Genomic DNA, 26739 nt, shown 5'->3' with positions numbered 1-26739 from the left:
TGGCTTAGAAACTTCTGCCCAAGAGCTGAGCCTGGTGCAGAGCAGAAGTAGACCTTGCATCTTGGAGCGTTCAGCAGCGTCTCAGAGGCTCACAGTTTCAGGAGGAACTTGATTCAAACTCTGCCACTTTCACCTCCTCCTCCAACAGTTCACAAAATACCTGCTCCCATTTCCATCCAATCAACAAGATGAGGACAGGAGCAGCGGCAGTGAGACTGCCCGGTGCCGGGCAGCCTGGGTGGCCAGGAACAGGAACGCAGAGCGCTCACAGCCTCGTTCAGCTGGCTTAGCTAGAGGGATTTCCTAAATGCCACCTTAGATGCTTCCCCAGCTGAACAGCTGGTATTTTCTCCATTATCATTAACCACCACCAGACTGAACAAGGAAGACAAGGTTATTTTCACATAACTGGGCTCCTCTGAGTGTTGTCCATATGCACATTCATGCAGGGGGAGGGAGAAACCTCCCTCATTTTCTCCCAAACACAACAATTCTAAAGGTTTCATGTACTCTGAGGAAGAGAGGAGCTGATTGTAACATGGACAGCATATTCTTAAGGCCAGTTGGCAGTACCTAACCCTTTTTTCTCCCACTAGCACTGCATGCTGTTCATGCTGTGAGTGGTGCTCTCCTGTGCCGCTCCTCCCACCCCTCCATATGCCTCTGCTTGCACACTGCAGGTAAACAGCTTGCAACCTCTCTTTCAGGTCCCAGAAGGGATTTGGAGGCTCTGAGATAGCACAGCGCTTGGCAAAGATAGGACTGGCACTCAAGGGGCCATCCTGCAGCCTCCAAGGGAGACAATATTCCCTACAGAGACATGCCTGCATGCACCAGAAGCCCAGCCTGCAGCATTGGGGTGAGCTGCCATCTGGTCCCACGTGCCCAGGGAATTCGTACTGGGAGCACAGACAGCCACCGTGATGCTGAAATCTCTCCAGTCAACACCCTGAACTGCACCTTTTCGTTAACGGCTAGCTCAGCTTTCTGCAAGACAGAGAAAGGGTGGTCCCAAAGAGCAGCTAATGCCCACCCTGCCGGGCCACCTCCGATTCCTCTTCGCAGGTCTGCAGCTCAATCTCTCCCCTTCAAAAATTACAATCCACTCAAGCAAAGATCTGCAAGTGCCTCAAAGAGCTTGAATGACACATAGATGCACTTGAGGAACCCAAACCCCTTGTGAAATACAGGTGCTGGCAGAGTCTAACACTTGCAGAAAGGTGGAAGCAAGCAGCCAAAGGGTGAGAAGAGGAAAACTGGTTCAGTCCACTGCAGGGAGGTGCCACTGCCAGCATACTGGACTCAGACTTCTGAGTACAGGTATACCCTTCCCAACCCTGACATATCTTTATCCTCCATTTTCTTTTTGGCACCACAACTAAAATTACTGTAAATACTCTTTCATTAGGCAGCGGGCACCACTTCCATCCTTCCTACATATTAAGGGTGGGCTTTTCACCACCACAGCATGGTGCATCACCCTGCAGATGGAGAGGAGGCAAAGCAAGGGGCTATGGCCATGGATGGCAGAGATCTGAATCCGAAGCCCTGTCCCCGGTAGCACATCCATTGCACTGACTGCCCTAATCTGCCTCCAGCTGGAGAAAAATGACCGAAAAATTGGCAGGAGGAGGTGACTGTCCTGGGAAGGTACTCCCAGGACATCAGAAGCAAATTGACGGAAACTGGGGCAGCTCTGCCCAACAGCCTGGGGCTCCAGCAGTCACCAAGCCTTCGCCTGCTGCTGCACGCTGAGATGATCCCAGCAGCAGAGGTGTTATCAGGGTACTCTACTTTGCATCTGTCCAGGTCTGAATTTTTTTGATGAAGATCAAGGTAGGAACTGGCTATCTGGATCTTTTTACAGGTAAGGAGTGGAAGGGAGAGACTTGTATCATTTACCTCACCCTAAAAGTTAAAAATTATCCTCTTTCTGCTTAGCAGATAGCTACATCAGGGTGAGATGAACTGCACACATATTTCTATTTCTCTCCACTGCCTAGGCAGAGAATTTACATGAGCTGATGCAGAGAGCTGACTAGCTGTGGCCAAAGGGACTTCTTGTTCTGCCTCCTCTATTTTGTTGCACGAAGGACATCTTTTTTCAGGTCCCTCTAAAGAAATAGTTCATTTCCTCAAAGCCTAAGGAGGCCCTTGGGTAAACTAAAAGGCTGCTGAGCCACTGAGGTAGCCTCCCAGAAATAAACCCCTCAACTTGTGTGAAGAGAGCAGAAGTTACTATTTTATACCCTGTAAATCAGGACTGGGATGGTAAGTGCCATCCTTTCATCTTTATAGGATGATAGAAAAGCTTATATAGATCTGTAATACCACATTTAGTATTTGTTCAGAAAGCTGCCCAGAGACGAGCACCTAACAGAAATACAAAGCAAGAAGCCTTTGAGCAGAGGGACGAAAGAACAGAAGTCAAAGGCTATCAACTCTGTACACCAGCAAGAGTGGACAAGGGATGGCTAACCTGCGAAACCCCACCTATACTAAGTCATGGTCCCCCCCAAAGGGTATGAACCATTGTGGAAATCCAGATGTCTACAGTCCCAGTATCCCCAGCAGTAAGAAGAGGGAATGCTGCTGTGGGAGCTGTATGGCACGCTAAGAGCTAAGCCCTGACCTGCTGGCAGGGCAGCACAGCAGCTTGCACTAACTTACCTGCCAGGTTAGTTTTAAGTAATGTATTAAGGTACTGGATGCTTGTTAGGACTTCCATGAACCAGAGTTAAGGATTAAACCACCACTAGTGCTGTCTTCAAGGTCATTTTCATCAGCAGCCAGTCTTTGGGGAAGAAATTAGAAGAGTCTTACAATCAAAGCAAACAAAACTCTCAACTGACCCTAGACCCAGCATTCATAGCAGCAGAAAGGGGAGAGCAGCTGGTAATGCACATTTGGGGTGCTGCTGAGTAAGGCAGAAGCTTTTGGGCATGCCCTTGCTAACCAGAGGGCATTGGTGCAGTGCCCTCTGACTGTAGCTATCACAGGTAATTAAGTGCTCAGCATGCCTGCAGGGAACAGGGTTTCCAGCCAACCCTCCCAGCAGCCGAAGAAGGCCAGCCCAGAAGTACCCACAGATTAGCAGACTACCCCATGGAGCATCCATTAACCAGCAACTGACCTCCATCCCTCCCTGCAGACCTGCACTTAACTCAGAGTCACAACCCTCCAGAGAGGTCACAAAAGGACTCAAAGGAGGTTGTTAAAGAGTTTACACCAGCTCTCTACCTCTAACTGCTGACAGAAGCTCAGGTAGGTAGGTGGAGGCAAGTGCTTATTTCTACAGCTCACAATTATAAGTTGCTTTCTCTCCCCTGCCATGGGAGATAAAAAGCCTATACTCTCTTCCCAAAACAGTGGGTGAGAGGGGTGGGGTTTGGTGGTTTGTGGTTTTTTTTTTTTCCTTTTTTGTTCCCAAAAGGAAAAAATAATTTAAAAAAATCAAAGGAACATTTTAATAAAATATGAAAACCCCATAAATCCTTTTCAGAAGGTCCTTTGAAACTGTAAAGTCATCTTCATGTATTCATAAGGAGCAGAAGACCCTCTTGTCTAGAAGAAACCAAACTAAGGGCAGCCCATGGCCAGGTCAGGATAAGTATCTGTCGAGACACATGAAAGGAGTGCAGTGAAAAGTAAAAGCTTCCATGTTTTAATAAGTCTAAAGTTCCAGTCTACACACCCCAAAAAGAATACAAGTCTAGAGAGGCGTGACAAGGATTAAAGATGGCTTCTCTACAGAGAAGAATTTAAAAGACTAGAGCTCTTCAGATGTCTAATGGGAAGGTGACAGAGATCTACAAAATCCCAAAGGGCATGGGATGCTCACAGGCAGCACCACACTTCACCATTACTCTCAGTACAAGAACTGGGAACCATCAACCAAAATGACATGGGGCAGGTTCAAAAACAAAGCAAGAGGGGCTACCCTGCACAACTCGACAGGACATCTCTTTGCTGCAACGTGTTGCAACTGCAAATCTTTACTTGGTTTTGAAAAGCAGCTAGATGAATTCACAGAAGAAAAGTCTGCCAAGGGCTCATAAGACATCAATAAACTGTTTCTGGATTACCAAGTCACTGAGCTGCAGATCCTGACAGGGGAGGGCATACATCAGAGAGATGCTCTCCCCAGGCTCCCCTGCAGCATTTACCGGTGGCCCCCCATCAATGGGGTATCTGACTAACCAGGCCTTCGATGGACCCAGGCTGACCTTTTCCATGTTACCTGGAGGAATTTTTGATGTATTTTCCGTGTGTTTATTGACTTTTTTTTTTCATTCATATCTGGATACATCTGCATCAGTCTCAACTCAATCCCATACAGAGAAGTTGTTGGGTTTTTACACTTCCAGTCTGACACCAGGGTAATTCCAACTTGAAGCATAAGACACTTTATCGGGTTACAAGGGCACGCTTTCATCTCTCCACCCCAGAGCAAGCTCCTTAACCTGAAGTGTGGCAGAAAGCTCTTCCAACAGAAAGCACAGGAGATCTTGAGACAAAACAAGAGAGCATGAGAATAGGGACTACACTAAAAATGCTGCGTGCATAACTCCTAGAGCTGACAGTTCAATTAAGGCAGAGAACACATTTCCTTTTCTGTTCCAGTTGTTAATAGATCACATGGGGGACAATCCCATAGGAGACATCACTATTTCCTCGAGCAGTCTGCCATATTTTTTTAAATTTTTTCTTTTAACGTTTAACCTAAATTTTCATGTCCTCAATTTGAATTTCCAGCCCTTTGACTATTTCTGCCATTCTTCTCTGCACTCCTTCCAACATAATGATACACTTCTGGCAGTGGCGAGCATGAAGCTGATGATAATACCATGTTACTGCAGCAACGCTCAGGCTCCGTGCCTACCCACAGCCCAATATGCAGATCACCATGTTGCCTTCAAACCCCTATTCAAACTACCACCCTAACAACACTTTCAGCATATCTTTCAACATTCCTGGTCTCCAGCTTTCCTCCTCTCATCAGACCGTGCATATTTTGGGTTATTTCTTGCTGGAGGCATTAGAGGCACTTTACCCGAGTTTATCAGCAATCTGGCTGTTTTGGCTGTGTTTCAGTCTTTCCAGATTCTTTTATACCATATTTTTCTGTGACTAATTATTGTGAAATTTATGCTACTTTGGTGGCACCAGAGCACATTATTAACATGGTGTTAAATCTTCATTGAGAGGTGACAGAGGAACAGAATGAGAAACCCCAGCATTAAGTTTTAAAGTAAATAAATCAGTAAGCCACAAAAACTGGATGACTATGTCAGTAGTCCAAGGAGGCAGAAGGGGATTCCAATCTTTCTTACTTTTTTTCCTGTATATTCCAATAACAAGATTAAGGGTGAACTTATCCTACCAACAGTATATCTTGGCCACAGTAATAAAACCTCTCTATATTACATTATTATATATAACACACAATACTATAGCACTCTTCCTTCCCATTCTTGTATTTATTCTCATACATTTAGCAGCATTACAAGATTTGGACACACAAAGAAAGAACAAAACCACCCACAGAGGACAGAGGCAGACTAGAATGTATACTCACCATCCTCAGACACTGTCCAAAATCTTCTGGTTCAAGCACAGCTCAGTCTCTTCTTGCTCTTCCACTAGTCTCACCTGCAACAAAGCAGAGAAAACCCAGAGCAGAAGTTTAGATCAACAGTAATGATACTTCAGTATGAACATAGGGGAGGGGGAAAAAAAATTATAGAAAAAATAAATAAATAAAAAATCAAGAGGCCAGCACCCTGTATCTATAACTGCTAACCTCTATTTAGTGCCCTTTCAGGAGCTGCTGGAAATCAGATTCAGCATCACCAGGGAGAAACCAAATCCTTTTAGTCAGCTGGCCACTACACACAGCATGCAGGACTTGTTACCCATCAGCACACACCAGCCAGTACCCTAGAGGCACAAAACCCACACCTCGGGGGAGCACAGGAGGGAGCTGAAAGAAGAAAGGCTTGGTCATTATGGTTCAAGGACCTGGGGAGGATCCTTCTTCATATGAAACTGCTGTGCTTGGAAAAGATCATTGTGGTCTTGGGAGGAAATCACCTCTAAAATCAAATCTTGTCCTGCCTAGGAAGTAGGGCAAGATGCAAGAGACCGAAGTGCCGTGCAAAAACTAGCAGCCCCTTCTGCCAGCTTTCCCCCTGCTAGCAGGAGGACTGGTCACAGAAGGTGTTTTGTAGAAGGGAAAAAGCCAAGCAGAAAGACTTGAGCAAGGTCCCGCTCTGAGAAGATCCTTTCCAATACCACCAGATGGTCCTACAGGTGATCCTGGGATTTCCATAGAGGAACAGACCCTTGAGGTTTTCAGTTCTCTCCGATATGGGATTATTTGATCACCAACATATCTCTCATCTGTACAAATTCTGCCCTCTATTCTCCTCTTCCAGCCCCACACGGGACTGAATTATACACAGTCGAACACTGCCATCGGAAACATGTTGACAGCCCTGTAGCTGCTCTGTGCACTCCCATTCCCGGTGCCACTCACCCAGCTGCACAGTCCCTTCACTGTGCACACAAGTAGCATGGAAATCTGCACACACGTGTCCCAATGGTTTTTAAAAATAACAATGTTTTAAGTGGGGATGTTCAGTATTTAAGTGTAGCCTGAAGATGGCTTAGAGCTCATCAACCAAACCTGATTTCTGCCAGTCACCAGCAGCCTGTAGCACGACAAAGCTCCAGGAATGCTCAAGGTCTTTGGTAAGTTTTGCCACCATGCATTTTTAACCTTTTTCCTCATTAGATTAAATACAAATGTCAACAAATGTGGAATTAGAGACTGTCTAAACATCTTGCACAACATACCCCAGCTGAGAATTACTCCTCCTTCCGCCGTTGAGGAACTGGGTCAGCTACAGAAGAGTTTCTGAATACCTACTCAAGGCTTTCCTTCCACTCAGGGATTTCTTTCCCAGCCCAGAATTATGTGAGGTTTGACACCCACACGTTAGAAGGCCAAGCTGAATGCCAGCACTAAGGAGTCATTTCTGAAACATAATCTTCATTGTGAGCAAGCAGCACGTAAGCAAGTCCTTCAGCACTGCTGCGCAATGCGGGAGGCAGCTCCCACCCTGCTCTAGCAGTGCTGTCAGGTAGGAATAATTACACTTGTACTTTCAGTTAATTTCCCATGTCCTGCCATGCACTTGATGAGAAAGGACAGGAGAAAGGAATGGAGTACAGAAAGGATTAAAAACTTGTGCACTGTATTACCTTACATTTAAAAGCAGATCACCAAGTTTCAGGAAATACGAAAAAAACCCCACAGTGGGAATCAACTTTTTTACTCGGAAAATAGAAAAAGCCAAATACTGCAATATCTCCCTTCAAACCCAGATCCAGCCTGTCTCTTTTTAACTATAAAAGCCTTTTCCCCCACCTTTTTCCCCACTATTTAGCAAAATTACCACACTTATCAGACTTCATATAGAGAAAAAAAACCTAGTAGCAGCTTACCATGCCACCAGGAATTGTCACTGCCATCTGGTGCCTTACAAATTAGGTGAAAAGCACAATTAGCAAGGGAAGTAAAATGTTAAGTATGCTTTGTTCACTAGTCTGAAGATATCTGAATTATTGATAACACTGAATGACACACGAGTACTTTTCCTGTGGTACGCTTTGTACCAATTTATTAAATCATTGCTAATGGCTACTTCAGTTTCTCACTTCCTTCCTTGTAGAAGTTGGTAATTGCTAGAAACTGCAACTTTCTTTGACTGCACCATATTTGAGGATGTTCCTCCTTGCTCCCATCCCCCAAGCTATTCTTGAAAGCCCATTGCCCAAGAGCAAGGCAGTTCACGGCAGCCGGGACTCCTGCAGCAGCATTAGCTCAGCCTGAAGGAATGCCACTACTCCTCCGCCCCCAAGGGCTTCCTCATCCTGGACGGAGCAAGGATGAAGCTGAAGGGGCTCCTGAAGGTTTATGGGGTGAAGGAAGCCAGGAGATACCACAAAAACCCAAGTACTGCTTGGACCACCAAGGAAAACCTTGGGCCTCCAGCACTACCCAAATTACTTCTGGTCCAGTCCACCCATCTGCAGGCAACTTCACTCATGTACATGTGCAGCACATGCTCCTCCACTGCATCGGAAATGCATCCCCCCTGTTTCAGGGCTGGCTGTGGTCCTCCTCCTTTCAAAGGCTGCCATATTTGACTGGCTGCTGGCTCTGCTGCTCTGACTTCCAGCCAAGCGGTCTCCAGCCCTCAGGAGGGAAGATGGTAGCTGCTCAACACACCCAGCACCACTGCCCGACACCTCTCTGGGCTGGCACCTACCACCTCTCCTGGGGAAGTCAGGCATGTGGGTTTGCAGCTGCTCAAGGAGCTGTTTCCCATACAGGAGGTTGGATTCCCCCAAAATCCAGGTCAGAAGCTCCCCTAAAATCTTGGTCACAGGGGATGGGCTAGAGCTGGCCAACTGTTATGCCCAGCCAAGGCGGAGGCTGATGCTGCTGAAGTAAATGAAGAGGGGACCAGAGACAGAGACAGGCAAGACAAAAAGGGTGAAACTGGAGAGAAGATAAAAAAACCACAATGCCTTTTCAAGCATGGATGGAAACCACAGCCCAGAGCCTCATGCTGTTCTGCTGCTGTGCAATCACAGACAGAGTGCAGGGCTCACGCCCCACAGCCAGCAGCCTGCTGCCCTCCCCATTGCTCCGCTGGAGGGAGGCACCAGACAGCACTAGAGGTGCCGGTCCTGCTGACGAGGCCGGCGGGGTGATGCTGCCTGACACACCTGGGTTGGGGGAAGTAGAGAAAATAACTCACTTCACTTGAGCGTTTTTATAGACTGTATCCTACCCTGGAACTATTAATCTCAGAGCCAAACCCTCAGATAATAAGGAAGTGTCAGAGTTGAGAACACTTTTAAAAATCTTAATTTGCTCTCCCCATAGCCCTCTGGCCCACGTGACTCACGCGTGTTATTGTACACTTCGTTACGCAACCACATTATTTCCTCCAGGGATCTTTGCCTCTCCCAGTGCAAAACAGAGTGGCGGGGACTGAAGCAGCAGCTGTCTTGAAACCTCTGCCCCTGTTTGCTGCAGATGCTAGAATAGACCCGAGAGCTGCAAGAAAAAAGCCTGGACAGAAGGACCAAGCTCTGCCTGCAGAGCTGGACCTGTCCTCCTCCAGGATGTTCAGCCACCACCCAAGCCAGACATTTCGCAGACGACCAGTGACTATTCTCCATTTTCTGAATTACAGCTCCAGACTCAAACACCCAGGGTTGCCTCTCAGCTGCAAGCCAAGTCAAGGCGCAATATAAACTGTACATGCACTGGAAAACCTGACTCTCCAAGCAAACAATTAGACTGTCAAAAATCAGAAGAAACATTTACTCTCTTTCTGCCTCTCCACGTCTCACAGAGGTGCCACGAAAGCGTACGGCTGCTTCACCAGTGTGTATTTACAGGAGCCTCACAGAAAAGCTTGTGAAAAGCTTAATAGCCCTGCCTTCAGCACAGCTTGATTAGCAACAGCGAGCCAGAGCCAGGCTTAGGAAACACGGCATGGCCGCTCCCTGCGATCACCTGCTGTTGGCACACTGCGGGGAGCAGAGCTCCTTTGGGAGGGAGGAAGGATGCCCATCAGGGCGCACAGGGGTATTTCAGACATGGATGGGGAGCTCTGGAAAGGTGGGAAACGCAGCCGGCACCGATTACACCTTCCAGCCTCGTTAGTGCTGCTGCGATGCAGTTTTTGGTGCGCACCCCAGGCGAGGTGGGTGGCCCCTCTGGCAGCTCCACGCTTCCCGCTATGAGACTTGTTTTTAATTGCTTATAAAACTTCACCAATTGTTCACAGTTGGAGCAAAGCTCTCTGCGCTCAGTGCCTGCCCCAGGCAGAGATTTTGTTTTAATTTCAGCTAAAATGGTAGAGTTAGTCCTGATGTACTTAATGGGGAAAAACAAGTCCCAATATTAAACAGGGGATGTTAGAAGAAACAACCGGGAACACTGCTAGCCTTATTTCGACCTCAAATGAAACAGAACCGCCATCTCAAGCCTCTCAACTAATTAAGGGGCTAAAATTACAATTGTCAGACCACATAGTTACATGCAAAGCAGATTGTATGGGACAGTCTTTGTTATTTTAAGCAAAATTACAGGTCCGAGGGCTGTTCCTAATGAAGGCCGCTACCAGATGGTCTTCAACAACAAAAAACTTTTACTGATGAGTAACTATTAAAAAGAAAAGATTGGGTGGCCAGAGCTTAAGAATGTCACAGTAATACCAGATGACGATGACAAGTTGCCAAAGTATTTGGATTGCTCTGCAACGCTAAGTGATCATAATTTAACTGCATACAGGTATAACCAGAGGCAAGGTATGAATTCAGAGATCCAGAATTACTCACAAGATGAAGGGCTATTGGAAAACAGCACATTGTGTACCTTAGAGGACCCCACAGTCACCTCTGCGTGAGCTGCAGGACAAGTAGCAGGCAAAGAGTCTATTGCAGCAATACATAAAAGTAGTAAGCAGCAGAAGCGTCAAATTGACGGCATTTCTGTCCCCAGTGCTGCTGGGGCCACGGCTACAACTGCCTCCAGGTGGCCAGAGCTAAGACAGCAAGTTTGAAGCAGAAAGACAAAACCCATCTAGCAATCCAAAGCAAAACAAGCTCACATATGCAGCTTAAAAAAAAAAAAAGAGAAGACTTGTTCAATATGTTTAAGTATTTATGCGAAATATAGTCAGCTCTGGGCAACCCTGCTGACAAAGATATAACTCAATCCAATTACTGGTAGATGAAGTTTCAGAATTGGATAAATTCTATCAAGCTTATGAAAAAAGCTATCCTTTTTACTGCTTAGGGTACTTAGAACAGATCAGACACTTTTTTTTGGTTCAGGTCTGAATACGTGAATCCCCACATGCCTCTGAGTAAGTAGAGCTGCCCGCAATGCCCTTTGCACACCCCAACTCAGGCTGCTCTTCCCAAGGAGATCAGTGACTCAGGATTACAGACTGAATCTCACGTTCAAAGTCAACCTGCCTATGAGATGTGGGGAGGGCAAGAGACATTCTCCCAGGGGTGGGAAGTACCTGCCACAGCACTGCAGCACTGCACACACGTTACCCATCCCGAGTACCAGGGGATGGTCTCAGACCAACAAGGAGCATGACAAGGACTTCATCTTGCTCAGCCCACGGCACAGAACCATGTACTGCCCGAGAATGGAACCACCCTGGCTTACCCACAGCCACCGCAGCAGCCAGGAGAGGATAACAGCTTGCAAACCCTTCCTGGCCATCCAGTCTAAGAGTCAGTTTGTGATTAAAATGCCCTGAAAGCGTTTTCCTTCATATTTAAAAACGATCAAGACCTCTCTGAAGACCGATTAGGCTCCTCTTGCATTCGAAGCAGGAACATCTAGGTTTCAAACAGGGTTTTGCACCTCAAACAGGTTACACCCAAAAGATCAGACCAGGACACATAAAGCAGCTCTTTGCATGACTGCAGAGACACCTGGGAAAGCTGCTGTAGCCAGAAACACTCCTGACTACACAGCACCATCCTACAGGAGAAATTCACCTTTTGGCCCTCAAAAACATACCCAGATGTGGCTGGTGCTTTGCTAGTCCTCATGCACATTCTCAGACCAAGTTTATACAGCTGTACAGTGAAGATGTCAGAGGCCATCCTCCAAACCAGTGCCATTACCGGTCAGAGTCATGCGGGTAACATCAGGACAGATTATCCAGTCCTGCTTGACTGACAGCTAGGCATCAACAAGGAGAGAAACAGCATATGCATGTGCCAGCTGCAAAGGAGGGTAGTTGAACATGTGCGCATGGATAAGATTACAGAGAGCACAGAGCAACAGGACGGAAACCAGAGCCATGTTGGGAGAGCAAATCCCTGAGGAAGTGCTGAAGGAGCAGCAGAGCGAGGGAGAGAACAGGCAGAGCGAGTTCAGGGAAGGGATTTCAGGAGCACAACTGCTGTAGAGTCAAAACTCCTGAACAGGGAGATTTTGCCAAGCTCAAGGTTTTTGCAGCAGCAGGTAAGGGAGGTTAAGGAGGCAAGGGACTTCAGTCTGAACAGGTTGCTTACAGCGAACTTACCATGAAAGTGTGGTGGGGGGCAGAAATCAGCCACAGGAGGCGAGCAGGAGCAGAGGTGAACTTTGCCTTTAACAAGGGAGAAACTACACAGCATGGGGAAGGATTCAGAGGCAGGTGAGAAATTGAGAATAGGGGGGAAGGAGAATGGTGTAACAGGGAGGAAGAGACAGCATGTGATCAGAGGCAAGAGGACAAACCAGAGAACTTGTTTGGGCCTGGTGCAGGGAAAGGAGAAGAATGCCATGAGAAATGCAGAGGCAGGAAGGGATGTCGATACGGTATTTTGTCTTTTTCCCTCCAAAGAAACAGGGTCGTCTGCAGTAAAAAGGAAGGGGAAAGAAGACTGGAAAAGTCAGAGGTGTGCCCAGAGCAGCCCAGGCTTAATACCTGACAAAAGCAAAGCTCTTGTTTAGCAAAGACCAGAGCAGATCCATTACGAGCCTCGAACCCACAATGCTGCAGCAGGCCAGGAGGCCTGGCCCTTGAGTGCTGCAAAATGAAAATGAACATAAGAAGTTTTGCAAAAGTAAATACATGAGGAGAGATGGGCTGAAGATTGCAGAGCTTGGGAAGTGCAACGCAGACCCCAAGGGCAGAGATGCTGGTGGCAACAGGGGTCTCTGCTTGAGCTGGGCTGGGGTGAGTGACCCCAGGGTGGGAGCTGCACCAGGACATGGGCAGTTTTGGGGTTCATGCTGGTGAATGGTGTAGAAGTGAGGACTGCCAAGGGTAGAAGAAACAGTGAAAACAGCAGCCCTGGAAGGAAGGATGCAGGAATGTAGAGGGCGTGGGGAGAGCTGGAGGGGGAAATGGGCAAACAAGACTAGAGCTTGGGGGAGTAAAACACCACCAGAATTTGAAAAATGCCTAACCTGATAGGCTGGGCCAGAGATATGCATGCAGTGAAGATCTGCCACCCACCTTTACGCTTCAGGCCCAGGGAATAGCTTAGCCTGGGGACAATATGAAAATGGTCTAATGACAACTTGTTTTGTGGAAGAGTGAAGAAAAAGGAGAGGGGAAGATCCTTATGGCCCATCCAAGCTGCAGGACCACTTCTCCAGCACCATTCTGTCCACCATGTCCTTTCCTCTGCCCAGGTTGCCCTGCCACATCTCACTCAGCCAAGGAGTCAGGAGAAATGGATACATAGAGGAGCCAGTAAACAGTTTACACCATGTGCACGGGCAGACAGACTGAGAGACTCCAGTTCAGAGGACACCTACAGTAAGAAGGGTCCAGCAGTGCCACCCAGATGTCAAAGCGTGCAGGATTACAAGCAAAGAGAACAGAGCCCAGCACTTTGCCAGACCCCTAATGAGCACTACTATCCATCACTGCAGTGATTTTAAGCATAATTAATTTCAGCAGCATGCCTGCCTGCCAGCTGACTCCACTCTTTACATTAATGACAGTGAAATCAGAATTTCAAGGGGAAACCAGTAACTGCGAAGAAAGCTCCACATACTGCACAGCAAGGACCATTAGCACGTGTTAGTTAAGATCATCTCCTTTCTCTTAACCAAGGCTGTGGCAGCAAAATACATTGCTCTGCAGGTGAAGCAGCCAAGGGGCTGGGGGCAGCCGGTGGCACCAGGTGGCAGCAGCACACCAGGGATGCTCCCCTGCCAGGTCAGCCTCTGCCTCCTCCTTCACCTTCGTAAGGAACTGGCAGAGAACAGGGACTGGCAAAGGTTCTGCACGATGCCACACGCGCTGCCATCGCTGCACTGATTCATTTGCCATCACAGCCAGCGAGAAGCTGAGACACCAGCAGAGAGCGAGACAGACCCCTCATTCATTTCAGTGGCACATGGAGGAACCATGGACCTAAAGAGCCCTCACTGCCTCCATGCCATCCCCATCCTCAAGGCCTTTCATCCCAAGCCGGCAGAGAAGGGATTCAAAGCCAAGGCTCCAAGCTAAACTTCATAACCACCGGACTAACGGAGACAGGAAGCACAGCTTTGGCAAGCATTTCCAACGCCCCCTGTAACTCCAGCCTGTGGTCCTCCAGTTTTGTTTGCTTTTCTTTAAAAAAGCAGTTGGGACATTTCAAGTCACAATTAAGCCTTTATTCAAGTACAAACAGTTGCCTGGTCCCTACCCAAAACAGTGCAGATGGACCTGTCCCAGCTGCAATCCACACTCCTGCCTGCTCCTGGTTCTCTGCCTGTAGCCCTGGAGAGACATGTGGGCACTGGGCGCCCTCTCACTCCACCGCTGGCAGCCCTGTTACCTCCCTCCACACCGCACCATGCGAAGATTTTAACTCAATCTCAGGAAGGAAGCAGCAACAACTTCAAGGAAATGGTGCTTGTGCTACTGAGGTCACATCCCAGGCTGGAGTCTCCAGGCTGGAGAAGCGCTGTCTAAACTGGTCTCTGCAAACACTCACTTCCTATGCATCAGGAGAATTCACCTTTTAATTCCCATCAACTTGTGGACTCTTTAACAGCTGCAGTTTTCTTTGAAAGGCAATCTTTGTGAGTGCAGAAAAAAGCCTGAAATATGTGATCCAAATCCACCAGAAGGCTCAGAACTCAAAAGATAAAGTCCTGAAGTGTGCTGCTCCCCCTCTCCACCCCACACAAACTTTCCCCAGCCAAGGTCACGGCTCTTTGGAGCACCCACCTGCAATATACTCATACTCACCATCTTGGTACTTTAAAATAATTTTGACTAAATAGCAGCAACACAACTTCAGCTCAGTTGCTATTACAAATATAACTTCTATTACTCTCTTATACAGGTGCATAAACATACTCATCTGTATTATTTTAGAAGTCCTAAAGTTTATAAGGCATCTGCCTGCAGCCAGAGGACTGGACCAACGAGGGAACCATACCCCTCAGTAAAAGCAGCTGGAGACCAGGCAGGATACATTTGGCATCCAAACTGGTGCTAGACTAAACTGGTACCTGCCTGCAAGCATATGAATCCTCCCTGGGACAGACAGTCAATAGAAACAGTGTCTGAAAGAAAAAAATATTGCTGTTATTCCAGGTGATCACATGCCCTATAGTGGTCCCACAACACTAGTGGGTTTCACAGCCCTGAGGCAGCCACATTTCCAGCTCCAGCTGTGCCTCCTCTGCGCTGAAACCCCAGGGGTTGTTCTGCATGTGCTGCTGGCCAGAGGCAGACCCCAGGCCAGAGCCCATGCTCCATCATTCGCATACAAAATTTCTAGGAGAGCCTATTTTCTCCAAGGGTCATTTTCTTCTGTGGGATTAAAATGAAGCATTTTTTAGTTACCCACATAAAAATGTACATGAAAAAGCTACAACCAAAACTACAGCAGGTCTGAGAGGACAATAAAGCATCAAGATTTCTTCTCTTGACTCACCCAAACCAAGTCCAGGTTCCCTGGCAGCACCCTCCCAACCAGCTGCACCAACAAGATGAGGAGGATCCTGTGCCAAGGTCTGCAGCACTGACAGCTATGTCCAACCACTTGAAACATGGCTGGGAACACACACCTCTGCTCAACGCTCCTCCCTGCTCCTGGTGAAAACCCAGTTCCTCTCTAAAACTTGCAGTAATTGCACCATTATCAAATTAAGTACACAACTCCACCTTCCACAGGAAGAATGCTCTAAAACAGAGTGACAAACACCTGCTCAGGGTTTCTACCATCAAGCTACAGGAAGACAGATGACCACAAGATGAGAGGAAAAGCCTTGAGAGCTGTTATTAATAAGTTAAGAGCCCACTTTTGATTACATGTTCAACTTGAAATCTCTCACTTTTTGCTGAGCACAGTCATCCAATGGTCAAAGCTGTCAGCTCCTGCGGAAACGCCAGGTTTTTGGGCAGCTTCTCTGGATGGTATGTTATGACAACAGCCTGGATGTCCTCCTTCCCCATGCCACTGCAGAGAAGAGCCCTCTCAGGGCTTCATGTTGTCACTGCTGCTCTTCCCAACCAGACATGTACAGCAATGAACTCAGAAACTTGCCCTTCATGAGGCTTTTTCTGGGGGTGGTATCCCTCCCAATACCAACCAATACCTAACCTGACCTTTAACAATTCCCCTTTGCCACCCCAAGACCCCAAAATCTCTGGTTGGTTAAACTGGAGCCTCTGCTCTTTAATTTCTAAGTATCTGGAGCCTTTGAAAATGTGTTGCACTTTAGCAGTGGAAAATCATGTGAAGGGACTGCCTTGCACACTGACTTGCTTTCATTAATAAACTCACCTCAAATGACAGGGGCAGGAAAGCAAGTTGAGGTGAGCTTAATTGCTACCATGTCTGCTCTCTACCATGAGCTTAACTGTTTCTAAAAACAGTGCTGTCCATGACATCCTCTCAAAAGGCACTCTGAGAAAGGGAAATCCCCAGCCAATCAATAAAGGGAAAGAGAAGGCAATTCGATATATATAGCAAGTCCCCTGTTTATCTAGCAGTAAGAGCTGCATAAATTCACACACACTGTCCCTTCCCCGCTGCCAGCTTCTACCAGGACAGGGCATGAAGACAGCCACGTGACAAACTTGGTACTGAAATGAGCCTAAGGATTTATACTAATCTGTTGCAATTCACACAAATTTTTTTAGTGCTAGGAACAGAGCCTGGGATTTCTTACCTTTAATAACTGACTGTATTAAAACTCATTAAGCATCAAATTCCTGCCTCTAAAAGGTTTAGGACAAAAATGAAATGGATCAGATTTATTATATCTAAACACAAAGACAAATTTCAGGAGACAAGGGGATTTTTATCATCTTTGCTCAAATATGAGATAGTCACCTTCCTCCCATCAGCGCATCACTGATACGCACAGAGGAAATGCCACTGCCACTGAAACCAGCGGCAGATCTATTGGTAATTTCAGCTGAAACCAGATTTTCCCCAGCACTGTGCATTCATTTCAGCACATGCTCTGCAATGCAAGCCAGCATCCAGGGCTGCAGCACAACAGCTCTGGGTGCTGGCAGTAATGGAGAACAGGCAGAGTGGAAAGCTGCATCTTTGAAAGAAGTTGAAGTCGCAGCACTCGAGGAGGTATCCCACTTATCTTCTGTCGCTCCAGTAACAACCCTTTGCTCTGTGATTTTTGGGGGGTGGGAGGAAGCAGGAGCTGCAGCACGGCTATCTGCAGCACAAGTGTGGTGGGATCATACCCGCTGGGCTCCCTGCTCCCCAGGGAACTCCAACAGATGAACTGGCTGCTCATTTGAGCTTCGATTTTGACCGATTCATCATTAGTAAAACATGCTGAAAATGTGACTTCCTCTGCTACAAGACCTATTGAACCTTGTCTGAGAAGTCTGAGTAACTTCCTCTCATATTTCAATAAAAGAAGGCAAGCCCACAGGCAGAACAGTCTCTCTCATACTTCTGGAAATTCCTCTAGTAGAAACACCTATTGAAGAAGGAAAGATGCAGCAGAAGAGAGACGGAGGGAGGGGGTTTCACTTTTCATCAAGTCTGTGTTTTATTATAAAACAAAACTGTTAGTCCACTTTACAGGATGAAAACACTTTTGCTTCCTCTTTTGCCTCATTTGGCAATGGCAATGAAAGCTCTGCACGCTGTCTCCTAATGAGGCAGTCAGAAGACCTGCACAGAACCTTTGCATTCAACAGTTTTATATTAAAAAAATAATCTCCATTCACTCTCCATGCTGAACAAAACAGGCTCTGTCTAGGATGATCTTATCCAGCATCCAAAGGTGCTTGGCTACCCTATTTCTGACGGAAACACTGAGAACAAGCAGTAGAAAGGTACCCATCTGCCTGCTGGCATGCCAGGAGTGGTAACACTCCCCAGAGAGCAGAGCTAGCAGACTGAATATATTAACTTTTAAAATTACAGAAAGGGGAAGGAGCAAAGAACAGACTAGGTAAGAAATGATTCTGCCCCTGTCCAAGGAAGTGCAAAGGACAGGAGGGAGGGGTATGAGTTGCTTGTTGGCACATACCAGCCCTGGCATCCACTCCCCCTGTGATTCTGCATCCAGTTCGTGCTGGCTGCCTGCCGGTAACATGGCATTCCCTCCGGCAGCTGCCTGCAATATGTCTCCAGGCCGCCCTATAATGAGCACAGTACCTTGGATGCTAGAAGCTACCAGCTCTCCTAACAGGAACAGTCAGTGGTGTGAGTCAGCCACAGGCACAAGAAAGGACATTACCAATTCTTCAGACAAAAGCATGCCCATTCATTCATTTCTTCTGATCATTTATTCATCTTAAAGTACCGCAGGGGCTTTCCTGCAGGCCCTGCTCCTCTCTAAGTCCATCAAATCTCTGCCTGAGGCAACTCCATTAATTATCACTTCCTGCACCAAGTCTCATCCCTCACCTTCAGCAAGCAGAAAAGCTCCTCTCCAACATGGTTCTCCATGCTACCAACCTGCTGTGCTACAAAAATAAAGCATCTGCTCTTCTCAGCTTGGCACTATGATAACTCACAGAATCCCAACATTATACAGGAACACAGAGTCAACATGGATCGCTTAATGTTTAAGGCAAAGATTAATTTTGCCCAGGTCACCCCTCTGAAAGACACTGCCTCCCCAAAATTCCCACTTGGTATTCTCACCAGGCACTGCAGACACCCACTCAAAGGATCATGGCTGCCAGGCTGAGGAACAGAAACGAAGCTGTCACAGCTGTCGGGCCAACATCAGCAGAAGGATCAGAGCAAAGCTGCTCCAGCAACAACTTTGCTTAAGGTACCGTTTCCAGTCCAGGCAGAGGAGCACTTGACACTGCCCTATAAGATAGTGCAATCTGGCAAAGCTACAGGGAAATTCTGGGACTTGCTTTTAGGTCCCCTCGGGGATTTCTGCACATACGTCCAATACCTGGGAGTCTCCCACCACAGCCCCTTCCCTTACCGCAGGACTTCTAATGAAAACATTGTGTATTCTCACTGTTATACGCCCTTTAGTTACAACTGCCACTAGGATGACGCACTGCAGGTTCAAAAACCCCTGGAAAATAGGGACTTCACAGCTTAAACAAGCACTTCCCCTTTGAAATCAATGTACTTTCTCTCTGCATAGGCAGCTAAATCCAAACACGAAAGCCCAGCATACATCAATAACAGACATTCAGAGCCCAATATACTTTTCACCTGCCTGAGTTAGAGGCAACAAGGCCCTAGCAGGGCAGCAGTGTGGGAGCTGGAGCAAGAACGGAAAGGCTACACAGCACTGGGTTAGCCTGGGAATGATAAAACTCCCTAAATCTAGTAATAAAATTAATTTATAAAGGCACTGTACTGCGCGAGGTCTAGTACCAAGCCAAGCCTAGCAGTGTCAGAGCTGGCATCAGTACCAAAATTCACGATCACTTGGTTAACAGATCATCAGCTCAGGTAGGCTACAACTTTTATGTGAAGAGCCACCACTGACCTCAGCAATGTCCCTCTCCCTGGACACAGTGTTATTCCTTCTTCCTGCAAAAGGGAAGGAGGCAGCACACAGAGTCCCTCACACCTTGTGGAAACCCATTCCAGACAGAGAAGTTTCCTTGCTGCAAGCAAGATGAGATTTCTGTTTGCCCAGACTCCCTCTCTCTATATCCACAGCTACTTGCTGGGTTTGCACACACATCCATGGCCTCCGGGTATCACCAGGTCACTAGAGAAGGTGTGCAGAAACAGGGGCCACTGGGAGCTTCCCTTTCCTAGAGTAGTCGCCTCTTGTCAGCTGCTGTAAAGGGCACAGATCGGAAAAACGCAAGCCAGTAGCTCCCCTAACAGAGAAATACTAAGCACTGACACTTTATAGAAGCAGAAGATCTCCCCTCCATACCAGGCAGGTGATGAACAGCCTTGTTCAGGTGAGAGATGTGTTTGCAGTGGACTGAGAAAAACCAGGCACTTTGTCTAGAAGCACAAAGGATTCAAATACACAGAACAAAAAGCTGATACCCCAGAAAGACAAGACAGACTTAATCACCCTGCATGGATCCCAGCCATTAGACTGTCTAACCCATTGGTACTGTAGGGAAATGGCTGCCCAGGAGCATGGCAGACAGAGGCAGGCAGATACTCATCACACCAGAACTCAGCAGCAGTTCCCCAAGTCACGAGGGCCTCAGCTTTAAAAAAAAAAAACAACACAACAAAAAACACCCTCAAAACCAGCACTGAACTGTAGCATCAAAGGAACTAACTCCCACATGCAGAGGACATAAAAGGATCAGGCTGTGACAAACCCTGGAGTCACACTGCTCATCACATTGGAGAGGGAATGAGAGGCTGACAAGGGCCCAGATCTACCCAATGGCACAGAAAAATTGACAAAAGGACTCCAAAACATGAACTGTACTTCAGCACAGCCAGCAGGAAAATTTAACACCCCAGGTCACTGGTAATGTACAGCAGACACAGCATCCTCAGTGGTACATAAAGCATCTTAAAAAAACCCAATACTGATGCTTCCAAAGGAGCTCACCAAATCCCACTTCACTGTGCATCTTCTCACCAACCCCCCCCCAATACATTACAGCTGTACTTCCTCCACCCAAACACAGCTTTCTGCCCCACCACACACAGGCTGCTCCGTTTCACATCTCACTTCAGCTTCCCCGAGCCTTGTGCCTGAAGAGGCTCACTACCACTTACCCAAGTCTGACCTTCAGAGCAGCACAGGCTTTTTGGTTTGCACCCAGATGCTATGGACTTGCTCCAAAGTTTTCAGCAAGAATAGAACATTTTAGCCTTTGGGAAATTCAGTCTACCATTAGGGAAGGAAGGCAGAAGTGCCTTTGGCACTGGGGCAGCTGCAGCCCTGACCTGGTGGGAGGCAGGAAGGGGGCTGTGCAGTCTGGCCAGAAAGCAGAAGCAAGTACAAGCCCAAACAATGCTGACTGGGGTGAGAAGCAACGACTCCGGGGCTCCTTCTGTCCTCCTAAACCTACATCTGAACACCCCGGGTCACAAGGAACCCATCGTGGTGACAACGCTGCCAGGAGGTACTGGCAGGCAAGCCGTGCTGCAGGAAGCACAGGCACAACCCGAGCTCTGGGCTGGGAGCCAGCCATGCTCTCCCTGAGTACCCTTGGTGAGATATTCTCAAAACTGGATGTAGGTGCCTCATAAATGAGATACTTAACAGGACAATGGCTTCTCTTGTTCACATTAAAATAGTGACACAAAGTTCTACCTGGCTCTGTCATGCTGTGCGCTGGTGGTAACAAGTGCTATGTGCTAGTCATGGTCCAGCAATAAAGTGCACTTCCACCGATTACTTTGAAAGATTTAAAAAAAAGAAAAAAATATTGTGAATCCAGGCCGTACAGTTGAAATAACAGAGGCAACTGAATACATTTATGTTGGATTGCCACAAGGCACTCATCCACTCAGAGAAAGCTGGCTACTTCAACAAGTTTCTAGAATAAAACAAAGCAACAAAATCCTCTGAAGCTTCCAGAAGGAACAATGCAAACTGCACCCCTCGCTCCGAGCAGTCCTCAGTTTCAACAGAGACCATCAGAGAAAGACTGGCAGAGTCTAAGCAATTGAACCAACTGTAAAGTAGAAATGCTTTGAGGGCCCTTACCATTAAGCTGTCACTCACAAGCAGTACCATGTCCAAGCACGTTCTGCCAGAGAGAACAATTCCACAATTTCATTTTGCAATGAAGAACTGGTCAGGTTGGAAAAGGAACAAGGACTCCACTTTCCAGTCAGTGCTGAGCCATGAAATGGAAGAAAGCTGAGCTCTAGAGAATGCCCTGCCGGGAATGTGGGCTTAAGTTCAGATACAAGACTTTGCCCCCGAGCAGATAAGTTGTGAGCCGCATCTACCTATGTTTCTGCTGCCAGGACAAACTCCTCCAAAGAGGGGTGGAGCTGACGGTGGTTAGCAGCCTCAGCAAAAGTCACCAGATTTGGCTTCTTGATAGGTCTCAGACAGAAGTACCCAATATATAGCCTGTACTTTGCTATCAGAACAGTCCCATCCACCTTATTTCTAGCTAACCCCATTCGCAAGGCTTCCGTAAATCTCAGTCCTCATCGCCACCCCTCCTGTGAATGCCGTGCCCGTCCTCCACAGTGCAATCCGATCCACACCCTTGCAAAAGACAGCACGATATTTCTTTCCCCCAAGAAAATAAATATTGGCAAAAGCAAAACTCTATTGTGCATGCCCTGGACAGCTGACCTTCACAGGGTTTATAGTGCATGAGATCAGCTGTATCAAACATGACGTTGAGCAAACACTCCACCTAGAAGATAAGCGATATGATCCACAAGGGAAGGAAGATTGGTATTGCTCTAAATCACAGACTAAAAGGAGTAAGGCACCTACAAATACACACAACAAAAAAGGAAGCCTCTGAGGCCAGTCACTCGATATGTGTTGAAACAGAATATTACAGACATGGCCTATCCCAAGAGAGGAGAGTTACCTTTAGGCAGGCTTCTCCCTCTTGAAGAAGAAATTTGAGGGCATCTCTCAGCTGAGAAACAGCAACAAAATCAAAATCAAAATAACAACAAAGTCGTTACCACTGCTAAGAACAGGAGCCATCTGTTTAGTTTTGTTGTTGATATGTCCCATTAATGTTATCTCCCCTAGGAAAGACAAGACACTGCTTTCAAATCTACCGTACACAGATCACTCAAGTCTGTGGTAAGATGCTGCAGAACAAATCCCATGCAAAACTATTCCCACAATTTGATCCCAATCCCCATCCCCAGCAGAGTGCAGCACCCTGGAGAAGGGGAAGGAGCTCCTCCAGCTCAGAATCCCTCCATTCCTCAGGTACATCAGAGTGAATGGAGACTCCATGCCAAAACCTCAGCACGAGGAAGGCTAAGCATAAATGCAACAGGAGAGCTGTCAGGGAGCTGAGTCGGAAAGAGTCTTGATGGACTCTAAACCTCCACGTTCATCAAACCCTCTCAACAGCTGTAAGACTGACCAAACCAGAAATAAACAAAGCAAAGCTGCAGGGAAGTAGGATGGCAGGTAAGGGGAATGTCTGTGTGTGCAGCCCAAAAAGGACTCCAAGAGCTCAGGGTTAGACAGAAGGGCTCCCCAGTACCAGCACATGCTCTCTGGCAGGAAAACAGGCTCATTTCAAACAGGATTCAACCACTGAAAGCGTTTCAGTTTCATTTCAGCTCACGTTCCCAGTTAAAAGAGCTGAATTTCCTGCACAGGCAAGGAACCAGGCACTACCCTGGTGTACAGAGCAGCACAGGGCATTACTGCTGCCAGAGCTTTTCAAATCAATCACAACATCTAAAGCTCTGGCTGCAAAGGTGAAGCACCTCACACCAGGGGAGTTCCCTTCCCCACAGAAATTCATCATCTCCGACGGAAAGTATGCCCAATTTCCTTGAATTTGGTTCTGGGCCATGAGGTGCAGATGCAGCTGTACTTGTTGCAAAGGCAGAGAGCAAGACAGCAACCAAATAACACACACTCGCAAGTAGGCCTGAACAGGCATTTACTATTTATAAGCTAATCATCTGATCCCTCCTAAGGGAAATCCTATCCTTTTGGGCTGTTGAGAGCGCATGTAACTGCACAGTCTCCGCAGGATGGCTAGGGAGGAAAGAAGGGAGGCAATTATATCTGCAAGGAGCACACTCAAAAGTGCCAGGACAAAATTGCTCCCTGCTCTGTAACAGCACCAGGCATCCTCCTGGAGAGCAAGTCAGGGATTACAAACAGGGATTAACCTGCTACGCGAATTTGCTGAGAGCAAAGTAATTTGTAAATAGCAATCTTCTCCATTCATCGTTATCTAAAAAAAGATTCTGATCTAGTTCTGCAAATGTTGACGTTTTCCTGCAAGCAGCGATAGAGGAGAGTCTCACCATAAAAGCCCGCATCAAAATCCAGAAACACACCGACAAGCAGAAAACTGGCTGGCTGGAGCTACCTTGGAGGGTGGACAAGCAAGGATGGAAGAGAAAGGTATGAACTTTCATAATAGCTTGCTAGTTATTAATTCCTGGGGGAACATTCCTGTCCTAGGAAGTTAAGTGTGATGTGTAAGTACGCAGCACTGATTTTTTTTTCTCCTGTTCACCTTTCTCCCTCATAAAAATAATCCGGGTTAGATTATACTGCTTCATTTTCTTGTAAAACAATGCTCAGTCATTTTGAACACAACTGCAAACACTCTTTCAATGCGACCGCACACACACACCTGAGAAACAATCTCACTTTCTCTCTAGCCTCTTGATTTTTTTTTCACTTACCAGTTTATTACTGAGAACAACTCTCTCCCTCAGATGACAGCAGCCTCTAAAGATGAGCTGAGGATACAGAATAGGAGTGGAAATTGCTCCGTTTCAAACACCACAGATTAAAGTAATGTCTCTTGGAGGAGACTGCCCAGCTCCAGGAGCAATCCTCACAAATGGGGAGGACAAGAGCCATCCAGGTCTGGTGCCTGCCTTCAGGTGAGCAAAGGTCAGCGAGATGCAGGCCACCAGGAGGGGGAATCACTGCACACATCAGCCTCTTTACTCCCACCAGAGCCGGGACAAGGGTGACTTTGAAAAGCCCCGTATGAACAAAAACCAAAAGCAAGCCAGCGTATATTTTGGCGGATCGAGATAACAATAAAAGCTGGCACAGCACCATTCTGCAAAGCCTCCGTATCATGGTAAGATTTAGCCCTAAAGCTTCCCTTGATTTTGGTTGTTTTGTTTTTTTTTCTTTTAGCTTGCTACAGACAAATCTGACAGCTCAGTGACGCTGTCAGCAAGGCACAAGGGCTGGAAGGACATTGCCACAGAACTAACAGCAATGATACATCTGAGGAAATTTCCTCAGTTCAGGCTCTTTCAGAAAAATCAAATAACTGTCACTGCCAGCGTAAACAGATTCTTGTAAACGCAGCAAAGGAAAGGGGAAACCAGAGGTTCCTAGAAATTAGTAACTATAAGTAATACTTTTAAATTCATTTCCCAATCTTCATCTCATTAGATATTCATCTTCCAGCAAACACTCTGAAAGACATTATGGCCACCTTACAAACTCCCAAGCAGAGCAGACCACAGAACTTCCCAGGCTGTTAGCCAAGCTGCCATACTTGCTGTTGCTTTTATAAAAAAAAGAAAAGTATTGAGGCTTGATGTAAAAGTTGCCAGCAAATATGAAGTCATAACTTGACTTTGGGAAGTTTGTTCTCATGCTTCAATCTCTATCACTTAAAACTATACACTTTGATTTCCACGCACACACTCATCACCAGCCACACCGAATTCCCACAGTCCAACTTCTGTCCTCCACAAGTACATGCAGACTGACCAAGTCTCTCTCAACTTCTTGTTGGATGCAGCAGATGGAGTTCTCACCACCACATGGCAGCTTTTTTCACCTTTAATTCCACCCTCATACATCATCTCTGAACTCTGCCCAGCTTTCGCACCATGCACAGGCACCAAACTTGGGTGCAGCAGCGCAGAAGCATTTGCACCAGTGAGAGCTGAGCTAACACATCTCCTCCTCCTCCAGAGCCACAGTGAGGTATCAAAGACCACCTCTGCCTGCCTGCCTCCAGCACCACTCCATGTTCAACATAGTGATGAACCCAGGCAAAAACTACTGCTCCCTAGGACAGGCCTTGCTCCTTCCTCACTTGCTTCTCTGTTGGTGTAACAGACTATTCCTGAGCAGTTTGCTTTCTCTGGTAATAGATGCGTGGCCTCACCAGAGGTACAGTGCCAAACTAATCAGACCAATGGATCGGATCCTCATCTCTTATCTTCTGCTCAGCACTCTGAGTTGCTTGTGTGCTTCACCAGCTTTTAGCTGCAAACTTTCCTCAGGTCACTGACAAAATCAGCAGTAGGATCCTTAAGAGACCATTAACATAACGTCCCAAACAAAGTTCTGAGAGCCCCCAATTTAACATGGGTTATTTTGAGCTCACCGCCTTCAGTTAATTCAGCAGGAAAACCCGAAGGCATCACATCAAATGCTTTAGGGAAACCTACGTTTACAAGACATAGTTGTTTGAGTTTTTTTTCAGTAAGCATCAAACCTACAACAACACTGTCTCCACACCAAACTTCAGCCACCAGCAGTTTCCAGCCAGCACAGAAAGCTTTGCCGGCTTCTACCCAATACGGAGGGGAGGCACCTTCTCGAAAAAACTGCGAGGTGTGTGTGAGCACCGGGCTGACCCCACCCGGTGGGAGAAGTCTCTGGCAAAATAACCAGCTCCGTGCCGTTACCACGGTCGGTGTGGCACACGGATCTCCCGCCACCCGCCAGCCCCTTCCAGCCGGGATCTCCTCGGTCCGTGGGAGGCGGGCAGCGAAGGCGCTGCCCTCCCGGGGCCGGGGGAGGCGAGCCGGGCCCCCGGCCTCCACTCCGCAGGCGAGGTCTCCCGCCGGCGGGCACGGCCCCACGCGGGGCTGGGGAAGGGCTGCTGCTCCCGGTACGGCGGGGCAGAGGCCCAGCAGAGCCGCCGGACCGAGCGGCAGGGCCGGCAGCGGGCAGGCTGCCTCCGCCCCGGACCTGACCCGGCGGAAGCCCCGCGTCTCCTTCCTTCCTCTTAACGTGAGCCAGCCTTCACCTCCTCCCCCCCGTCCCGGCGGTACCTCGGGGCCGCCCCCCGCGGTCACCGGCCATCCCGCGTCGCGGTGGGCAGCAGCGCAGGCCGGCCC

The 26739-nt window shown here is 47.6% G+C and overlaps 1 protein-coding gene across 2 annotated transcripts in view; it reads right to left on the bottom strand.

Annotated features, from left to right (window-relative positions):
* MTMR4 (myotubularin related protein 4) overlaps positions 1-26739 on the bottom strand; it is a 58379-nt gene that overhangs the window by 31384 nt on the left and 256 nt on the right. For both annotated transcript variants that reach the window (XM_010585927.1, XM_010585930.1), the window contains exon 2: positions 5579-5652. In XM_010585927.1, the coding sequence (XP_010584229.1) occupies positions 5579-5581 (3 nt within the window). In that variant the 5' untranslated portion in view covers positions 5582-5652. The remainder of the gene's footprint in view (positions 1-5578; positions 5653-26739) is intronic.

The sequence above is a fragment of the Haliaeetus leucocephalus genome, unplaced genomic scaffold (assembly GCF_000737465.1).
Source record: "Haliaeetus leucocephalus isolate CR32 unplaced genomic scaffold, Haliaeetus_leucocephalus-4.0 Scaffold136, whole genome shotgun sequence".
Classification (NCBI taxonomy): Eukaryota; Metazoa; Chordata; class Aves; order Accipitriformes; family Accipitridae; genus Haliaeetus; species Haliaeetus leucocephalus.
This window is presented reverse-complemented; position numbering and strand designations above follow the sequence as displayed.